Here is a 16,165-nt window from a genome sequence, read left to right on the forward strand (position 1 = left end):
AAGTAAAATATGGTAGTTTCCCGGCCAAAACGGGAGAGTTGACAGGTATGATAATAGGGCTGTTCTGTTTAAAAAATAGTCTATTATTTACTGTGAAGCTTTAGGTGTATTAAGTTTGGAGGTGTGTAGTGATGAATTCTGAAAATACATGAAGTTTGGAGGGGTGTAGTGATGAACTCTGAAGCTGCATGAAGTTTGGAGGTGTGTAGTGATGAACTCTGAAGCTACATGAAGTTTGGAGGTGTGTAGTGATGAACTCTGAAGCTGCATGAAGTTTGGAGGTGTGTAGTGATGAATTCTGAAAATACATGAAGTTTGGAGGTGTGTAGTGATGAATTCTGAAAATACATGAAGTTTGGAGGTGTGTAGTGATGAACTCTGAAGCTGCATGATGTTTGGAGGTGTGTAGTGATGAACTCTGAAGCTACATGAAGTTTGGAGGTGTGTAGTGATGTAGTGACTGGAGAAAGTTGGTGAACAGAAAGCCTGATGCTAACCCCAGCTAGCACTGCTGGAGCAGAATTAGCATTAGCCACTAATGGCAGCGCTAGCTCTTTTGCCGCTCAAAGGTGAGTATACTGGACTGTAGCCTGCATGTTTACTGTGTTAAAAGAAGATATGTGGGATTAACCACTACCTGATATTGCCCTGGCTTACCGGAGCACTCATGGTTCCACAGTGTAGCGCTGTCAGGTCGCATTAGCCACTAACTGCGGGGTAGCGCTAGTGGTTAGCTGCTAATGCTGCTACATCCAGCCCTAGTGGGAATCTGGAGACCTAAACTTACTGTAAATAAATGCTTTACTCGACCAAATAAACTGTTTTCAGGAAACAAATCTGTGTAGATTAACATGCAGCGCTTGTTTGATTTTAAAAGGAGATTTTTTTTAAGAATTACAGTTTTGTTTACTTAGCTTAGCTTCAGCAGACCTGCTAAATTAGATGGAAAACATGGCTAAACCCCTGTTCTTTATTAGTGTCACTTAATGCACTTTATAATCCAGTGCACCCTATAATGTGAAAAATATATAGAAAATGGGTGAAAATGTGGGAAACTTTTTTAAACAAGATGAAGTGAAAAACTGATGAAAATATGATGCAGTGCCTTACACTGGCCCCTTCAAGACGCTGATTTTTTGTATTGTTTAAAACTGCATTTAAAGAGTATTTGTTTGATTTTCTGACCAAGTATTATTATAAAAACAATAGGAAATTGAACAACATTTGGCTTTTATTTTGCACATTTTACACACCACTGTAAATACCTCTAATGCTCTGAATGATCTTTTATGATCATTTTACTCAAGTAATGTAACCTTAGAAATCTGTATTTATTTTTCAGTGCATGCAGTGCACACATTATCCACCAGAGGGAGGAAATGTGTAATAAATGAGAATATAACTGCATATAATTAATCAATCATTGATATTGTACCTCATATTTTCATAGGTAGGTCCTAGAGCAGGGGTGTCCAAACTTTATTTGTTGGGGGCCAGAAGGAGGAATATATTTGAAGTCACGGGCCACAGACTGTAATAAAATAAATAATGAATTATACCACTTTAAATAATACTTTTTTCCTGATTATTTTCATTTACACACCATTTTACTTGACTTACTATCTTTATCTATCTTTGACAGTGTTGTGTAAACTAAGATTTTTCAAATTGATGTTTAATTTCATGATGTCTCTTAATATTAAACTCCTTAACTACGGCAACTTTTAGACTCTTTGGCCAGTTTTTATGCGCTACAACTGCGCACCCTTTCCGCTTTTAGACTCTTTGGCCCGTTTTTCTGCGCAACAACTGCGCACCCTCTCCGCTTTTAGACTCTTTGGCCAGTTTTTCTGTGCAACAACTGCGCACCCTCTCCGCTTTTAGACTCTTTGGCCTGTTTTTCTGTGCAACAACTGTGCACTCTAGAGCTGGGCGATATGGAAAAAAATCTTATCACGATATAGTTTTCCATATCAGTCGATATCGATATGTATCACGATATAAATCAAATCATGTAAAAGACGGATTAAAAACAAATTAATCCACAGCAAAAATTTTCCACGGCAGAAAAAAAAACTTGGGCTATTAGCTCAATATTAAATATTTCGTTTGTTTAGAAATTATTTTATATTCTTAAACCATGTTAAATTATATTAGATTAGTAGGGCAGGCCCGAATAGCGTTTTTTGAGCTCAGAATATTCGGCACTGATTGGCAGCGAATATTCGTTTTTAAAAAGACGGATTAAAAACTGATTAAAGTAAAACAAAAAATGCAACTCACGGCCCCTTTAATTCACCAAAAACTTTTCCAGGACCCGGCCTGAAAAAAATATATTTCCCACCTTTTCCTCAGCTGGGTCGGGCTCAAGAAAATGATATGTGATGGGCTGTTTTTTTTTGTTTGTTTCAAGGATTCAAGGATTCAAGGAGATTTTATTGTCATTCGCATCTTATGTGGTACATGAGGTGGAACGAAATTGTGATCTCACGATCCAGTTTACAGTTTGTTTAAGCACTTAGGCTTTTGTACTGCTGCAGTGCAATATTTCGATTTAATATTTTGAAATTCGTTAGATTTTATTTCTTTTAGCATTTTGAACTTAGATAATTTGTTTTTTTTTTCCAATTTCACATTTATTTTTTCTGTTCGTTATGTTCTATCGGTTATTTACTTTGCGTTTTTTTGTAGTATTATTTTATTTTTTTTACTGCCTGCTGTTCAATATTTCGAATTTATATTATGAAATTCGTTAGATTATATTTCTTATTGCATTTTGAGCTCACTTTAGTTGGTTATTTTCCGAATTCATATCTATTTTTCTGTTATTATTAAATAGTTTATTAGCTTAGCTTGTCATTTTTTACATTACATTACATTACATTTGGCAGACGCTTTTGTCAAGTACAATAGTCAAGTACAATGTAAAATAAGTTTAAAGGTAAAACATCATTGGATAGGGATAAAAGGAGGTAAAAGGGGAATAAATTTTCACTGATTTTTAATGAATGTTGATTTATTAATTTAAAAGCTGTACCTAAGTATTTTAAGCCAGACAGACACTGTGTGATTTTTATTGAGTTCATCTGCACTTTTAAATGGAGGAAATACACGCGATTTATATGCTGACACTGTTGTCTGACTGAGGAGCTGCTTTCCGTCAAATGCAGCCTGTAGGCAGGAAAAAATCCAGCCAGAACCGACCATATCATGAGCCAGTTTTAAAGCCACTAATTTAGTAGAGCATTAAACTACAAATCTGAGATGTAGCTGCTGTACTTCTTAATCTCTGCCCCCAAAACGGTGCATTAACTTGCTTGACAGACGCGTCAAATGCCCCGAGAGCACGCGCAGCGCGCAGCGTACCGATTAATTCATGCGTTGAGCTTTAAACGCGCAGCTGAGCTGTAATTGGGGAAATATCACAAAAATCACAGTGTGATTTGTTACATTAAAAAACAGACCATTTTCTTTCACCTATAACCTGACAGGGCCCAAGGAAAGCGGTGTTCTGGACCAGCCCGAGTTCATGCAGCGCCTGAGTCAGGCTGGCGTTCAAGCTCGGGTTCGGGTTCGCGTTCAGGCAGATAATCTAAATGATAAATGATTTTGTGTTTTTGCACTTGGGCCATAAGCTCAATATTAAAAAGTTCGTTTGTTTAGAAATTATTTTATATCCTTAAACCATGTTAAATTATATTAGATTAGAGGAAAGTAATTTAGACATCATTCTTAAGGTGTTTTTGTCCTGTTACCGCTCCGCAAAAAAACTCTTCTTTTAATCCCGCGCCCGCCACATACACATTTTTGCCGCACCTGCCCCGCGGTCCTAATATAAATTGAATTAATTACATTTAGTGCTTAAAATTTACTTAAAATGTATTTAAAACGCGCTGAACAGTCCGGCCGTTTATTCCCACAGTCCAAACACTATCGTTGTTTGCGTGTGTTGGTCAATACTCCACTTTTCTTTAGGGTTTTTTGTTGCATGCATGAGAATAACTGCGTGATATTACAATTTTCTTAACTATTTATTAATTTGCTCCAGCGTCCTCTGGATTGGTTACACGTTTTGTGTTTTCGTTGGTCAGCTGACTTGGATCAGATCCAGCCCCAGTGGTACTTGGCTGAGCATGCAGTTCAGCGTGATCACGTGCTGCGCCCGTTTGCGGCGCTACTTAGACGGGAAATGGAAATGAATGTTTATCGAATTCTATTGCACAGGCTTATCATCGTCATCGAGGGAAAAATTATCGCGAAACAAATCGATATCGTTATATCGCCCAGCACTAGTGCACTCTCTCCGGTTTTAGACTCTTTGGCCCGTTTTTCTGCGCAACAACTGCACACTCTCTCCGCTTTTACACTCTTTGGCCAGTTTTCCTGCGCAACAAGTGTGCACTCTCTCTGCTTTTAGACTCTTTGGGCAGTTTTTCTGCGCACCAACTGCGCACCGTCTCCGCTTTTAGACTCTTTGGCCAGTTTTTATGCGCTACAACTGTGCACCCACTTGCTTTTAGACTCTTTGGCCCGTTTCTATGTGCTACAACTGCGCACCCTCTCCGCTTTTAGACTCTTTGGCCCGTTCTTCTGCGCTACAACTTCACTCTCGCCGCTTTTAGACTCCTTGGCCCATTTTTCTGCGCAACAACTGCGCACCCTCTCCGCTTTTAGACTCTTTGGCCAGTTTTTATGCGCTACAACTGCGCACCCTCTCTGCTTTTAGACTCTTTGGCCAGTTTTTATGAGCTACAACTGTGCACCCTCTCCGCTTTTAGACTTTTTTCTTTGGCCCGTTTCTGACACCTAGCGTTCAAACTTTGAATCTCACTTTATAAAAAACCTGCTTAACAGCGGGCCAACTTTCATTCTATTTCTAGAATACCTCGCGGCCGTAGTTTGGACACCCCTGTCCTAGAGGGTCTGATTCTCTTCATGTTCTCAAACAGGTTAGAGTTATTTTAGATCCGGGATGAACCAGAAATCCAGCGTAGAGCGGCCGAGTGAAGGTGGTCTGGACTCTGTGGAGGAGGGTCATGATATCAGAGATGCTGTAGAAGGCCAGACTTCCAGCTGCGTGATCCAGGTACACTCCGATTCTGAAGGAGTTGGGTTGTCTGCGGATTCTGGTCTCCTTGTTGTTGTGCCAGAAAGAGTATCTGGCGGGAGAGCAGGACAGTCTCCACGACTGATTATTACAACCAAACACAGCCTCAGCAGCTCTGCCTTCACGACTGATGCTCTCATACGACACCGCCATGAAGACCCCGTCTGATCCCTCCCATTCAACCTCCCAGTAGCAGCGTCCGCAGAACCCTTCTTTACACAGCATCTGAGGCCAGTAGCCAAATCTGAGTGGATGGTCAGGATACGGCTGGACTGTGTTCGTGTTGGTCACCACTGTGTTTCCCTCAGACAGGCAGAGGACTGTATTAACTGTGTTAGGATCCAGTGTGAGCTCACAGGAGTCTGATTAAAGATAAGATGTTAACATTAATTAGTGTAATAAATCAATATTAACATTTAATACCCTGTAGCTTTTTTATGTACTCTTTTAAAAAAAAATGTTTTTCTACATTGTAAATGAATATTGAAGTCATCAAGACTGTTAAGGAACACATAAGGAATCATGTAGTAACTTAAAAGTGTTAAACAAAACATTAAGTTAACTCTGATGAACTCATCCTGTGAACAGATGAAACTCTTAATCTTCCTTTTCTTGGGTGGTCCTGATGAGAGCCAGTTTCATAATCACATTTTTGATGGTCTGACTAGATTAACTGATCTTCATTTTTTTCTTTACTTAGTTGAGTAGTTCTTGTTTCTCATAATCTGGATTAGAACATTACTCAAATATTCACTATTCACTGTATACCTGTAACTCTACCTCTTCACTACTTTACTTTAAGTGATGCTCTCAAACACTTTATTAAGAGACAAGAAATTCAAGTAATTAACTCTTGGTGAGTTCAGCACAGCTGTTAACTGAAAGCCTGGATTCCAGGTGACTCTACCTTTTATAAAGCTGACTGAGAAAATGCAGCCAACATGTGCAATAGTAATAGAGGTCAATGTACAAATATTTTATTCATTGCCATTTTGGAGCTTTCCTATTGGTATATTCCTCATCGAAGTGGAGTATTATATTAAAAAATATATAAAAAAAGTGTATTAAGTGTTTAAAATGTATGTGTGTGTGTCTGTGTGTCTGTCTTACATTCCAGGAAGTCGTTTCTTCTAGTAGGATCAGAAGGAAGGATGATCTTGATTTTGTTTACTGTAGAATTAAACAGTGTGTTAGTGTAAAACATTCACAGCATATAAAACCATTCTCTAACACCATAAAAACACAGCTGTGTATCATATACAGCACCAGTCAAAAGTTTGGACACACTTTAAATTCAGTGTTTTATCATTATTTTAAAATGTTCTGTATTGTAGATTAACACTTAAGTAATCCAAACTGTGAAAAAAACCTATGGGGTTATTTAATAAACAAAAAAGTGTTAAACAAACCAGAATATGTTTTATATTTTAGATTCTTCAAAGTAGCTCCTCTTGCTTAGATGACAGCTTTGCAAATCTTGGCATTAACTCAGTCAGCCTTATAATGTAGAGTCACATGCTTGCTTTTATTTAACAGCTCTCCTAATGTGTTTAAAAGCATCAGTTGTAAAGTTGTGAATACAAAGAGTTGGTATACAGTGAATAACTCTATTTGATTATTGTTCTAATACATGTTATGGCAAGAACTTTTCAAAAACTCTTTAAGAAATGAAGGTCAGCCAATACGAAACATTTTAAGAGCTTAGAAAGTATCCTCAAGTGCAGTCACCGCAAAAACCATCAAAACGTTATGATGATGAAACTGGCACTCATCAGGACCACCCGAGTATAGGAAGAGTGAGAGTTTCCTCTGTTGTTCAGGATAAGTTTATCAGAGTTACCAGCATCAGAAACCACAAGTTAACAGATCCACAGATAAGATCACCTAAATGCTTCTTCACAGAGTATTATGGTTTGTTTAACACTTTTAAGTAACTACATGATTCCTTATGTGTTCCTTCATAGTCTAAAAAATAAAAACACTGATTGAACTTTGATAGGGTATGGTGTGACCAAACTTGTGACTGGTACTGTATATGAAGGGATATATACATATATATATATATATATATATATATATATATATATATATATATATATATATATATATATATATATATATATAGCAATACCAGTTTACCTTCATCAGCTATCTTCTTCAGTTCCTCCTCACAGTGCTCCTCCACTGTCTCTGCCAACTGAGAAACCGACACCACCACACCCTCAAAAGACTGGAACAGACTGAAGCTGATGGTGTTCAATCCTGTAGATCCAGACGTGGTTGAGAGGGACTGCAGATTCTACATAAGGAACCGGTGATAATAAGAAAATGTTCTAGAGATCAGTGCTATAAAATGATGAGCTTAAAACTCTTGCTGAAATAGACAGATAAATATCTCAGTATTAGTATATTACAGACTTAATGAGAAAGATTAATGTGTATAATAATAATGAGTGCAGATTTAGAGCCAAATTATTATTGTATATTCCATCACAGGACATTGTTGCCTTGATGGTTCTGTGTATAGCCAAAGTCCTTATAGATAAGTCAGTTCACTTCGTGACTGAGCATCTTTGTAATGACACCATGCAGTTATATGCACTATATGCACTCATACATTATTAACCCTTGTGTGGTGTTCGGGTCTGTGGGACACGTTTTCATTTTTCATCAAATGAGACAATTTTTTTTTTTTTTCTAACTCAAACTGATTGGCATTGGCTCATTTTTTGTGAAAAACATATCAAAACACATTTTCCATAAACACACACTGTACACCCCCCCTCTAACCATTTATATTACATACAGTATGTTTGGCCAAGGGCTAATAAACATTGCTTCATTTGTAAATTTGAAACTAAACAAATGTTCTACTCATATCTTGAGTTAAATTAATTTTCTTTTACATTTTATTAATAAACTAATAAAAAAAGAGTAGCACTTTTTGAAAGAAATGTAACATAAGAAAGGTAAAGGGCAAATATTCACCATGTAAGCTGTTTATATTGCTTGCAATTTAGGTGAAGCAAGCATGTGTAAAGCATTTTAATGTAAAATTGCTTAATTTTGCTGAATTAAGTACAAGTAACAAAGTAAACGAGTAACAAATATATGAACACCACACAAGGGTTAACATCAGTTTTATTGGTCCTAGAGTAAAACCCTGTTGTTCACTGTATGGCTCTCGTGTAATTTATTTTCATATGTCTAAAACCTTTTCAGAGTCTCAGTAGGATCAAATACTGTATTAACCAAAAACAACAACCAATCAAACCACATACTGCAAAAGCGAGGAAGCTCCACACAACAGGTGAGGAACAATTGGATAAAGATATGATAACATGTATATGTGTGGATTTCACGTCTAGCTTACTGTGTATAAACGTTCCTGTGAAATGGCTTGTAGGTGGTACTTGGAGGTTTCACTTTTTAAAGTTTCAGAACTACTGCTCTAAACTAAAGGTTAGTTTACCATTTTAGCAACATATTTAAAATTTAAGATCTGACATGAACCTCATGAACAATTTGTAGCGTTTACCTCAACAATGCACTAAAAATAGAATTTGTGGGCTTGGTATGTCTGCTGCACTTGCGCAGATCTCCATATTGAGGGAGGGCTTTCCGACTAGCCCACTGGCCCTTCACCACTTGCAGTGTAAGCAGCAAATTGATTGGCTCTTTTATGTTGTAATATGTCTTTTTTTTAACAAACGCTGGATTGAATGTTACAAAAACTTCCTCATATTTTAACCAGTCGTTGTTCTCCTTAATAACGTCTTTGTGTGTAGTTGAGCCACAATAGAGTCACCCAGGCCATTGAAACAAAATGATCGGATGTATTTTTACTTTCTGGACCTGGATTACTCATAAACACAATGACATTTATTCTTCTCACAGCCAGATCAGAGTTCATGTAGCCTTTACATTAAAACATTTACTGACAAAAAAGAGAACTGGACAACAGCAGCGAAAGAAGGGTTTAAATGGTGTTAAAACATCAAAAAGATTTGACTCAGTGTTGATATTAAGGCTTGTATTGCAAGCTCTCCATGTTTCAATATATTTCTAAAGGCACTGCTGTGGTTTCAAAGTAAAAAAAAAACACAGCATAAACATAAACAAAGACGCAAACCAAAGAAGTGGGCATTTTTTACAGCAAGGTCTAACACATTCCTAGTGATCAGTCCAGCTGTAGCCAGAGAGACATTTTTCTGTATGTTAGTTTAGGAGCATAAACTGTTTAGAGGGATATTTTTTGGACCTGCTTTGTGAATGTAGTCAAAGACAATGAAGGTTCTGCTGTAACTACATGAACCAACTATAAACCCAAACACGGAAGCAAAATATGAACTATGGCCTTGGTCTATATTTGTATAACTATATCTGATATAACTATGGTTTTCCATTGATAGTGATTGACACAGTGATTGCTTGGTAAAGTAGTTCTAGGTATATCTGTATAAAAAAGTGCATGCACTTTTAGTTAATTTACTTCAATATTTTGCCTTGAGATCATTGGTTGAGTCCCAAATAGTCTCAGCTGTTACCTGGAGGAAATGGATGTGATCTTCTGTGAAAGAAAGCTGCTCTAAATCAGCACTTCGTTTCTTTAGCTCCATGATCTCCTGCTCCAGTTTCTTCAGATGTTCTTCAGCTCGACTCACTGCAGCTTTCTCCTGATCTCTGATCATCTGCCTCACCTCAGAGCGTCTTCTCTCAATGGAGACGATCAGCTTAGTAAAGATCTCGTCGCTATCTTTCACTGCTTCCTGAGCCGAGCGCTGTTAGTTAGATAGGAGACTGTTAGAAGGTGGTTTTCGAAACACCTAAATTTCAGTTTAGCTAATGCTAAACATACCTTAACACCAAACAATCAATAATATAATAATATGGAAACGCTCAATTTCATTCTGTCTTACGTATAAGATTATGTCTGGTAGTTATTTCCTCTACTTCTGACTGGTCATGAAACGAACGGATCCAGCAGTCTCCTCTTGGTCTTCACTAATCTAAACTCACCTTGTAAGACTCAAGAGACCCTCTCAGCTCCTGAAGCTCCACCTGCCTCTCCTGAATTTTCTTCTGGGACTCCCTTCTGGTCCACTCCAACTTCTTCTGCAGAAACACAAGACAAATACCTCTTAATACTTCTATTTAAAGTAGATTTCAGATTCTCTGAGCCCGAGCCGAACTAGAACTCAGGCCAGGTTTGGCCCTGCTTTGGCCAGCTTGGCCCAAGTTGTTGCAGTTTGGCCTGAATTTAGTTTTGTATCAGTTTGACCTGGTTTGTCCCAGTTTGCCTTGGGTTAACACAATTTAAACTGGTTTGATCCAATACGGCACAGTTTGGCCCAACTTTGCTTAGCTTGCCTCAGTTTGATATGGCCCAAATTGGCATAGTTTGGCTTTGATTTGGTTTGGCACAGTTTGACCTGGTTTGGCACAGTTTGGCTCTGGTTGACCCAGTTTAGCTTGGCATAGTGTGGCCTGGTTTGATTCAGTTTGGCCTAGTTTGACCCATTTTGGCCTGGTTTGGCTTGGTATAGTTTGGCCTGGTTTGACCCAGTTTGGCTTGACATAGTGTGGTATGGTTTAATTCAGTTTGGCCCGGTTTGGCTTGGCATAGTGTTGCCTGATTTTATTTAGTTTAGCCTAGTTTGACCCATTTTGGCCTGGTATGGCTTGGCAAAGTTTGGCCAAAAAAGTCATACTAGTCAACCCCTTACTTCCCCCATCTTCCCTTCTGTGTTGTTGGATGTTGTATACAGTTTTACTTTTGTTTTGTAACCATTATAAACTTCTACCATCTCATTAAATATTCCCTGGAACTCTGTAAATTGTTTTGGCCCAGTCAGGTCCAGGTTCACGTTGAGTAAAATGTAAAACATTATCTGATGATCTGTAAATTAGAACTTTTTAAACTTGTTTGGCCAGGTTTGGCCAAGTTTGGCCAAGTTTACCCTGGGATGAACCAGTTTTCCCTGGGTTGACATAGTTTGGCCTGGTTTGACACAGTTTGGCTCGGGTTGACCCAGGTTGCCTCGGGGTGACACAGTTTGGCCTGGTTTGGCCCAGTTTAGCCTGGGTTGACCCAGTTTGCAATGGATTGGCATAGTTTGGCCTGGTTTGGTTCAGGTTTTTTTTTATTCTAACTTGAAGTTAGTTATTTTAGTAACAACACTAAATTCTGTAATGTAATATATACTAACATGCCACAATTCCAAGGATAGCAGTATGTAAACTGATCGTGAAGTTTTTCCTCAGGGAGCGGCATGGGAACGTCCACACCTGCATATGCTGTGAGCTGTTATCTTGTAAGTGAGCTTGAACAATGGCCAAAGTGCTCATGGCAAGGTGAGATGAATTATGGTAGTTGGTTGCAGATGGATGGGACATTTCACACTTTATTCCACAGTTAAGTGCAGTGTCCTTTATCTTTCATCAGACAAAAATAGCAGTATGTAGACAGTAAACAGGGTTAGGAATGTGGACCATGTAGTCAAACCTGTTAGATAAGATACCAGCAAACACATCTCTACTAGATTCACTGCAGTGGAAAAATAAACTTTATGCGTTTCCTTGATGTGTTTTCTTGTGCTGAAATAAATCTCTGTATTTAAACTAAATCGATTTACAGCAATTTTAATACATACTGAATCAACTGTCCAAATGCCAATGCTGATATTCATCTCCTTATCTATTACAGGTCTGATATAAAACATAATTTTACCTGTTTCTCAGCTCTTTCCACTGAAGCTGAAAGTATATCATGACCTTTATGCTCATCCGTGGTGCACAGCATGCAGATACACTGCTGGTCGGTGCGACAGTAAACCTCCAGCAGTTTATCGTGCTGAGAGCAGATCTGCTCCTGGAGTCGTCTGGAGGCTTTGACCAGCTTGTGCTTCTTAAAGGCTGGAGATTGGTAGTGAGGCTGGAGGTGAGCTTCACAGTAAGAGGCCAGACACACCAGGCAGGACTGGACGGCTTTGTGTTTTCTCCCAGTACAGAAATCACACTCCACATCTTCAGGTCCAGCTAGAGAAGGAACAGGAGGGGCAATCACAGGTTTGGCAGATTTGGCAGGAATGGATACCTTCAGCTTCTCCATCATTTCAGCGATCATCACGTTCTTGTGTAGGACAGGTCTTGGGGTGAAGGTGTGTCTGCACTGAGGGCAGCTGTAGATACCCTTATGGTCCTCCTCATCCCAGCAGCTGGCAATGCAGGCCTGGCAGAAGCTGTGTCCACAGGCGGTGGTCACCGGGTTATTCAGCACATCCAGACAGATTGGACAGCTGAAGTGATCCTGATCCATCGACCTAAAACTGGCCATGTTCCTACAGGAATACTCACTGGTAGAAGACAAACAATCACACAGCAGCAGTGCCAGCAACAGATGGAATGGAATGAAGTCTCTGTTTCCCTGAACTGAAGAATAAAAACAGAACAGTTTCCTCATTCTAATGATGTAAGGGAAAACAGGTGTGTCAAGTTTCATTGTCTTAACCTATGAGTCATCATCAACCATACTTAGCTTTACAGAGCAAGAGGCACATAAACGCAAACTCACACAAGACCTGACAACTTGACAAATGATTGATGTCAAGAACATTCTCCAAAATACTACAGCAGAACCTCCATCAGCACTTTATTGCCAAAAGTATTCTTTCACCCATCCAAATAATTGAATTCAGGTTCCAATCACTTCCATGAGCACAGGTGTATAATAGAAGCAGCAGCTAGGCATGCTGGGACTGCTTCTACAAACATTAGTGAAAGAATGGGTCTCAGGCTCCCAGGAGCTCAGTGAACTCCAGCACTGTGGTACCGTGATAGGATGCAGCACCTGTACAACAAGTCCAGTCGTGAAATTTCACTACTCACTACTAAATATTCCACAGCCAACTGTCAGTGTAATGATAACACAGTGGAAGAGACTGGGAACGACAGCGACTCTGTGCTCTGTCAGTGTAAAATAACAGAGTGGGGTCAGCGGATGCTGAGGAGCATAGTGCACAGAGTTCACCAACTTTCTGCAGAGTCACTACACCAATCACTACACATCTCCAAACTTCATGTAGCTTCAGAGTTCATCACTACACACCCCCAAACTACATGTAGCTTCAGAGTTCATCACTACACACCCCCAAACTACATGTAGCTTCAGAGTTCATCACTACACACCTCCAAACTTCATGTAGCTTCAGAGTTCATCACTACACACCTCCAAACTACATGTAGCTTCAGAGTTCATCACTACACAGCTACAAACTTCATGTAGCTTCAGAGTTCATCACTACACACCTCCAAACTTCATGTAGCTTCAGAGTTCATCACTACACACCTCCAAACTTCATGTAGCTTCAGAGTTCATCACTACACACCTCCAAACTTCATGTAGCTTCAGAGTTCATCACTACACACCTCCAAACTTCATGTAGCTTCAGAGTTCATCACTACACACCTCCAAACTTCATGTAGCTTCAGAGTTCATCACTACACACCTCCAAACTTCATGTAGCTTCAGAGATCATCACTACACACCTCCAAACTTCATGTAGCTTCAGAGTTCATCACTACACACCTCCAAACTTCATTTAGCTTCAGAGTTCAATACTACACACCTCCAAACTTCATGCAGCTTCAGAGTTCATCACTACACACCTCCAAACTTCATGTAGCTTCAGAGTTCATCACTACACACCTCCAAACTTCATTTAGCTTCAGAGTTCAATACTACACACCTCCAAACTTCATGTAGCTTCAGAGTTCATCACTACACACCTCCAAACTCCATGTAGCTTCAGAGTTCATCACTACACACCTCCAAACTTCATGTAGCTTCAGAGTTCATCACTACACACCTCCAAACTTCATGTAGCTTCAGAATTCACACTACACACCCCCAAACTACATGTAGCTTCAGAGTTCATCACTACACACCTCCAAACTTCATGTAGCTTCAGAGTTCATCACTACACACCCCCAAACTACATGTAGCTTCAGAGTTCATCACTACACACCTCCGAACTTCATGTAGCTTCAGAGTTCATCACTACACACCTCCAAACTTCATGTAGCTTCAGAGTTCATCACTACACACCTCCAAACTTCATTTAGCTTCAGAGTTCAATACTACACACCTCCAAACTTCATGCAGCTTCAGAGTTCATCACTACACACCTCCAAACTTCATGTAGCTTCAGAGTTCATCACTACACACCTCCAAACTTCATTTAGCTTCAGAGTTCAATACTACACACCTCCAAACTTCATTTAGCTTCAGAGTTCAATACTACACACCTCCAAACTTCATGTAGCTTCAGAGTTCATCACTACACACCTCCAAACTCCATGTAGCTTCAGAGTTCATCACTACACACCTCCAAACTTCATGTAGCTTCAGAGTTCATCACTACACACCTCCAAACTTCATGTAGCTTCAGAATGCACACTACACACCCCCAAACTACATGTAGCTTCAGAGTTCATCACTACACACCTCCAAACTTCATGTAGCTACAGAGTTCATCACTACACACCCCCAAACTACATGTAGCTTCAGAGTTCATCACTACACACCTCCAAACTTCATGTAGCTTCAGAGTTCATCACTACACACCTCCAAACTTCATGTAGCTTCAGAGTTCATCACTACACACCTCCAAACTAAATGTAGCTTCAGAGTTCATCACTACACACCTCCAAAGTTCATGTAGCTTCAGAGTTCATCACTACACACCTCCAAACTTCATGTAGCTTCAGAGATCATCACTACACACCTCCAAACTTCATGTAGCTTCAGAGTTCATCACTACACACCTCCAAACTTCATGTAGCTTCAGAGTTCATCACTACACACCTCCAAACTTCATTTAGCTTCAGAGTTCATCACTACACACCTCCAAACTTCATGTAGCTTCAGAGTTCAATACTACACACCTCCAAACTTCATGTAGCTTCAGAGTTCATCACTACACACCTCTAAACTTCATGTAGCTTCAGAGTTCATCACTACACACATCTAAACTTCATGTAGCTTCAGAGTTCATCACTACACACCTTCAAACTTCATGTAGCTTCAGAGTTCATCACTACACACCTCCAAACCTCATGTAGCTTCAGAGTTCATCACTACACATCTCCAACCTTCATGTAGCTTCAGATTAGATCATCACTACACACCTCCAAACTTCATGTAGCTTCAGAGTTCATCACTACACACCTCCAAACTTCATGTAGCTTCAGAGTTCATCACTACACACCTCCAAACTACATGTAGCTTCAGAGTTCATCACTACACACCTCCAAACTTCATGTAGCTTCAGAGTTCATCACTACACACCTCCAAACTTCATGTAGCTTCAGAGATCATCACTACACACCTCCAAACTTCATGTAGCTTCAGAGTTCATCACTACACACCTCCAAACTTCATGTAGCTTCAGAGTTCATCACTACACACCTCCAAACTTCATTTAGCTTCAGAGCTCATCACTACACACCTCCAAACTTCATGTAGCTTCAGAGTTCAATACTACACACCTCCAAACTTCATGTAGCTTCAGAGTTCATCACTACACACCTCTAAACTTCATGTAGCTTCAGAGTTCATCACTACACACCTCTAAACTTCATGTAGCTTCAGAGTTCATCACTACACACCTCCGAACTTCATGTAGCTTCAGAGTTCATCACTACACACCTTCAAACTTCATGTAGCTTCAGAGTTCATCACTACACATCTCCAAACTTCATGTAGCTTCAGAGTTCATCACTACACATCTCCAACCTTCATGTAGCTTCAGATTAGATCATCACTACACACCTCCAAACCTCATGTAGCTTCAGAGTTCATCACTACACATCTCCAGGAGTTGGGCTTGGCCACTTAGTTCCAGAACACTTTTTGGATGGCCTCTTCATCAACCAAATCATGCTACTCTATTGTTTATTTAATAAAATGTTTAAATATTAAAAATGTTGCACCATATTAAAAAATGCACCCAGCAGAAATCTAGAAAAAATATTTGGATAGCCCCAATTCACTGTACC

At 39.4% G+C, this 16,165-nt stretch overlaps 1 protein-coding gene and 1 long non-coding RNA gene across 2 annotated transcripts; both read right to left on the reverse strand.

Moving 5' to 3' along the window:
* Positions 1-4,298: 4,298 nt before the first annotated feature.
* On the reverse strand, positions 4,299-12,868 carry LOC111188268 (tripartite motif-containing protein 16). The gene is made up of 6 exons (XM_022661999.2): positions 11,838-12,868; positions 10,127-10,222; positions 9,655-9,888; positions 7,247-7,406; positions 6,218-6,277; positions 4,299-5,469 (listed from the first exon to the last, which is right to left on the reverse strand). The coding sequence occupies exons 1-6, from the start codon at positions 12,606-12,608 to the stop codon at positions 4,934-4,936; spliced, it is 1,857 nt and encodes a 618-aa protein (XP_022517720.2). The 5' UTR covers positions 12,609-12,868; the 3' UTR covers positions 4,299-4,933.
* Positions 12,869-13,392: 524 nt separating this feature from the next.
* LOC125803838 (uncharacterized) lies at positions 13,393-16,060 on the reverse strand. The gene is made up of 3 exons (XR_007440180.1): positions 15,376-16,060; positions 13,895-13,934; positions 13,393-13,654 (listed from the first exon to the last, which is right to left on the reverse strand). It is a non-coding gene; the product is annotated as an uncharacterized LOC125803838 (long non-coding RNA).
* Between the last annotated feature and the right edge of the window lie 105 nt (positions 16,061-16,165).

Source organism: Astyanax mexicanus, chromosome 8, assembly GCF_023375975.1.
Source record: "Astyanax mexicanus isolate ESR-SI-001 chromosome 8, AstMex3_surface, whole genome shotgun sequence".
In the NCBI taxonomy this organism is placed as follows: domain Eukaryota; kingdom Metazoa; phylum Chordata; class Actinopteri; order Characiformes; family Acestrorhamphidae; genus Astyanax; species Astyanax mexicanus.

Bases quoted from the DNA above. Each gene is read 5' to 3' on its own strand.
- LOC111188268 (XM_022661999.2), bottom strand. From the start codon at position 12,608: ATGAAACTTGACACACCTGTTTTCCCTTACATCATTAGAATGAGGAAA. The intron at 7,407-9,654 runs GTAACAGCTGAG...TTCCTTATGTAG, and splicing joins ATCACATCCATTTCCTCCAG to AATCTGCAGTCCCTCTCAAC. The intron at 6,278-7,246 runs GTAAACTGGTAT...TTAATTCTACAG, and splicing joins GAAGAAGATAGCTGATGAAG to TAAACAAAATCAAGATCATC.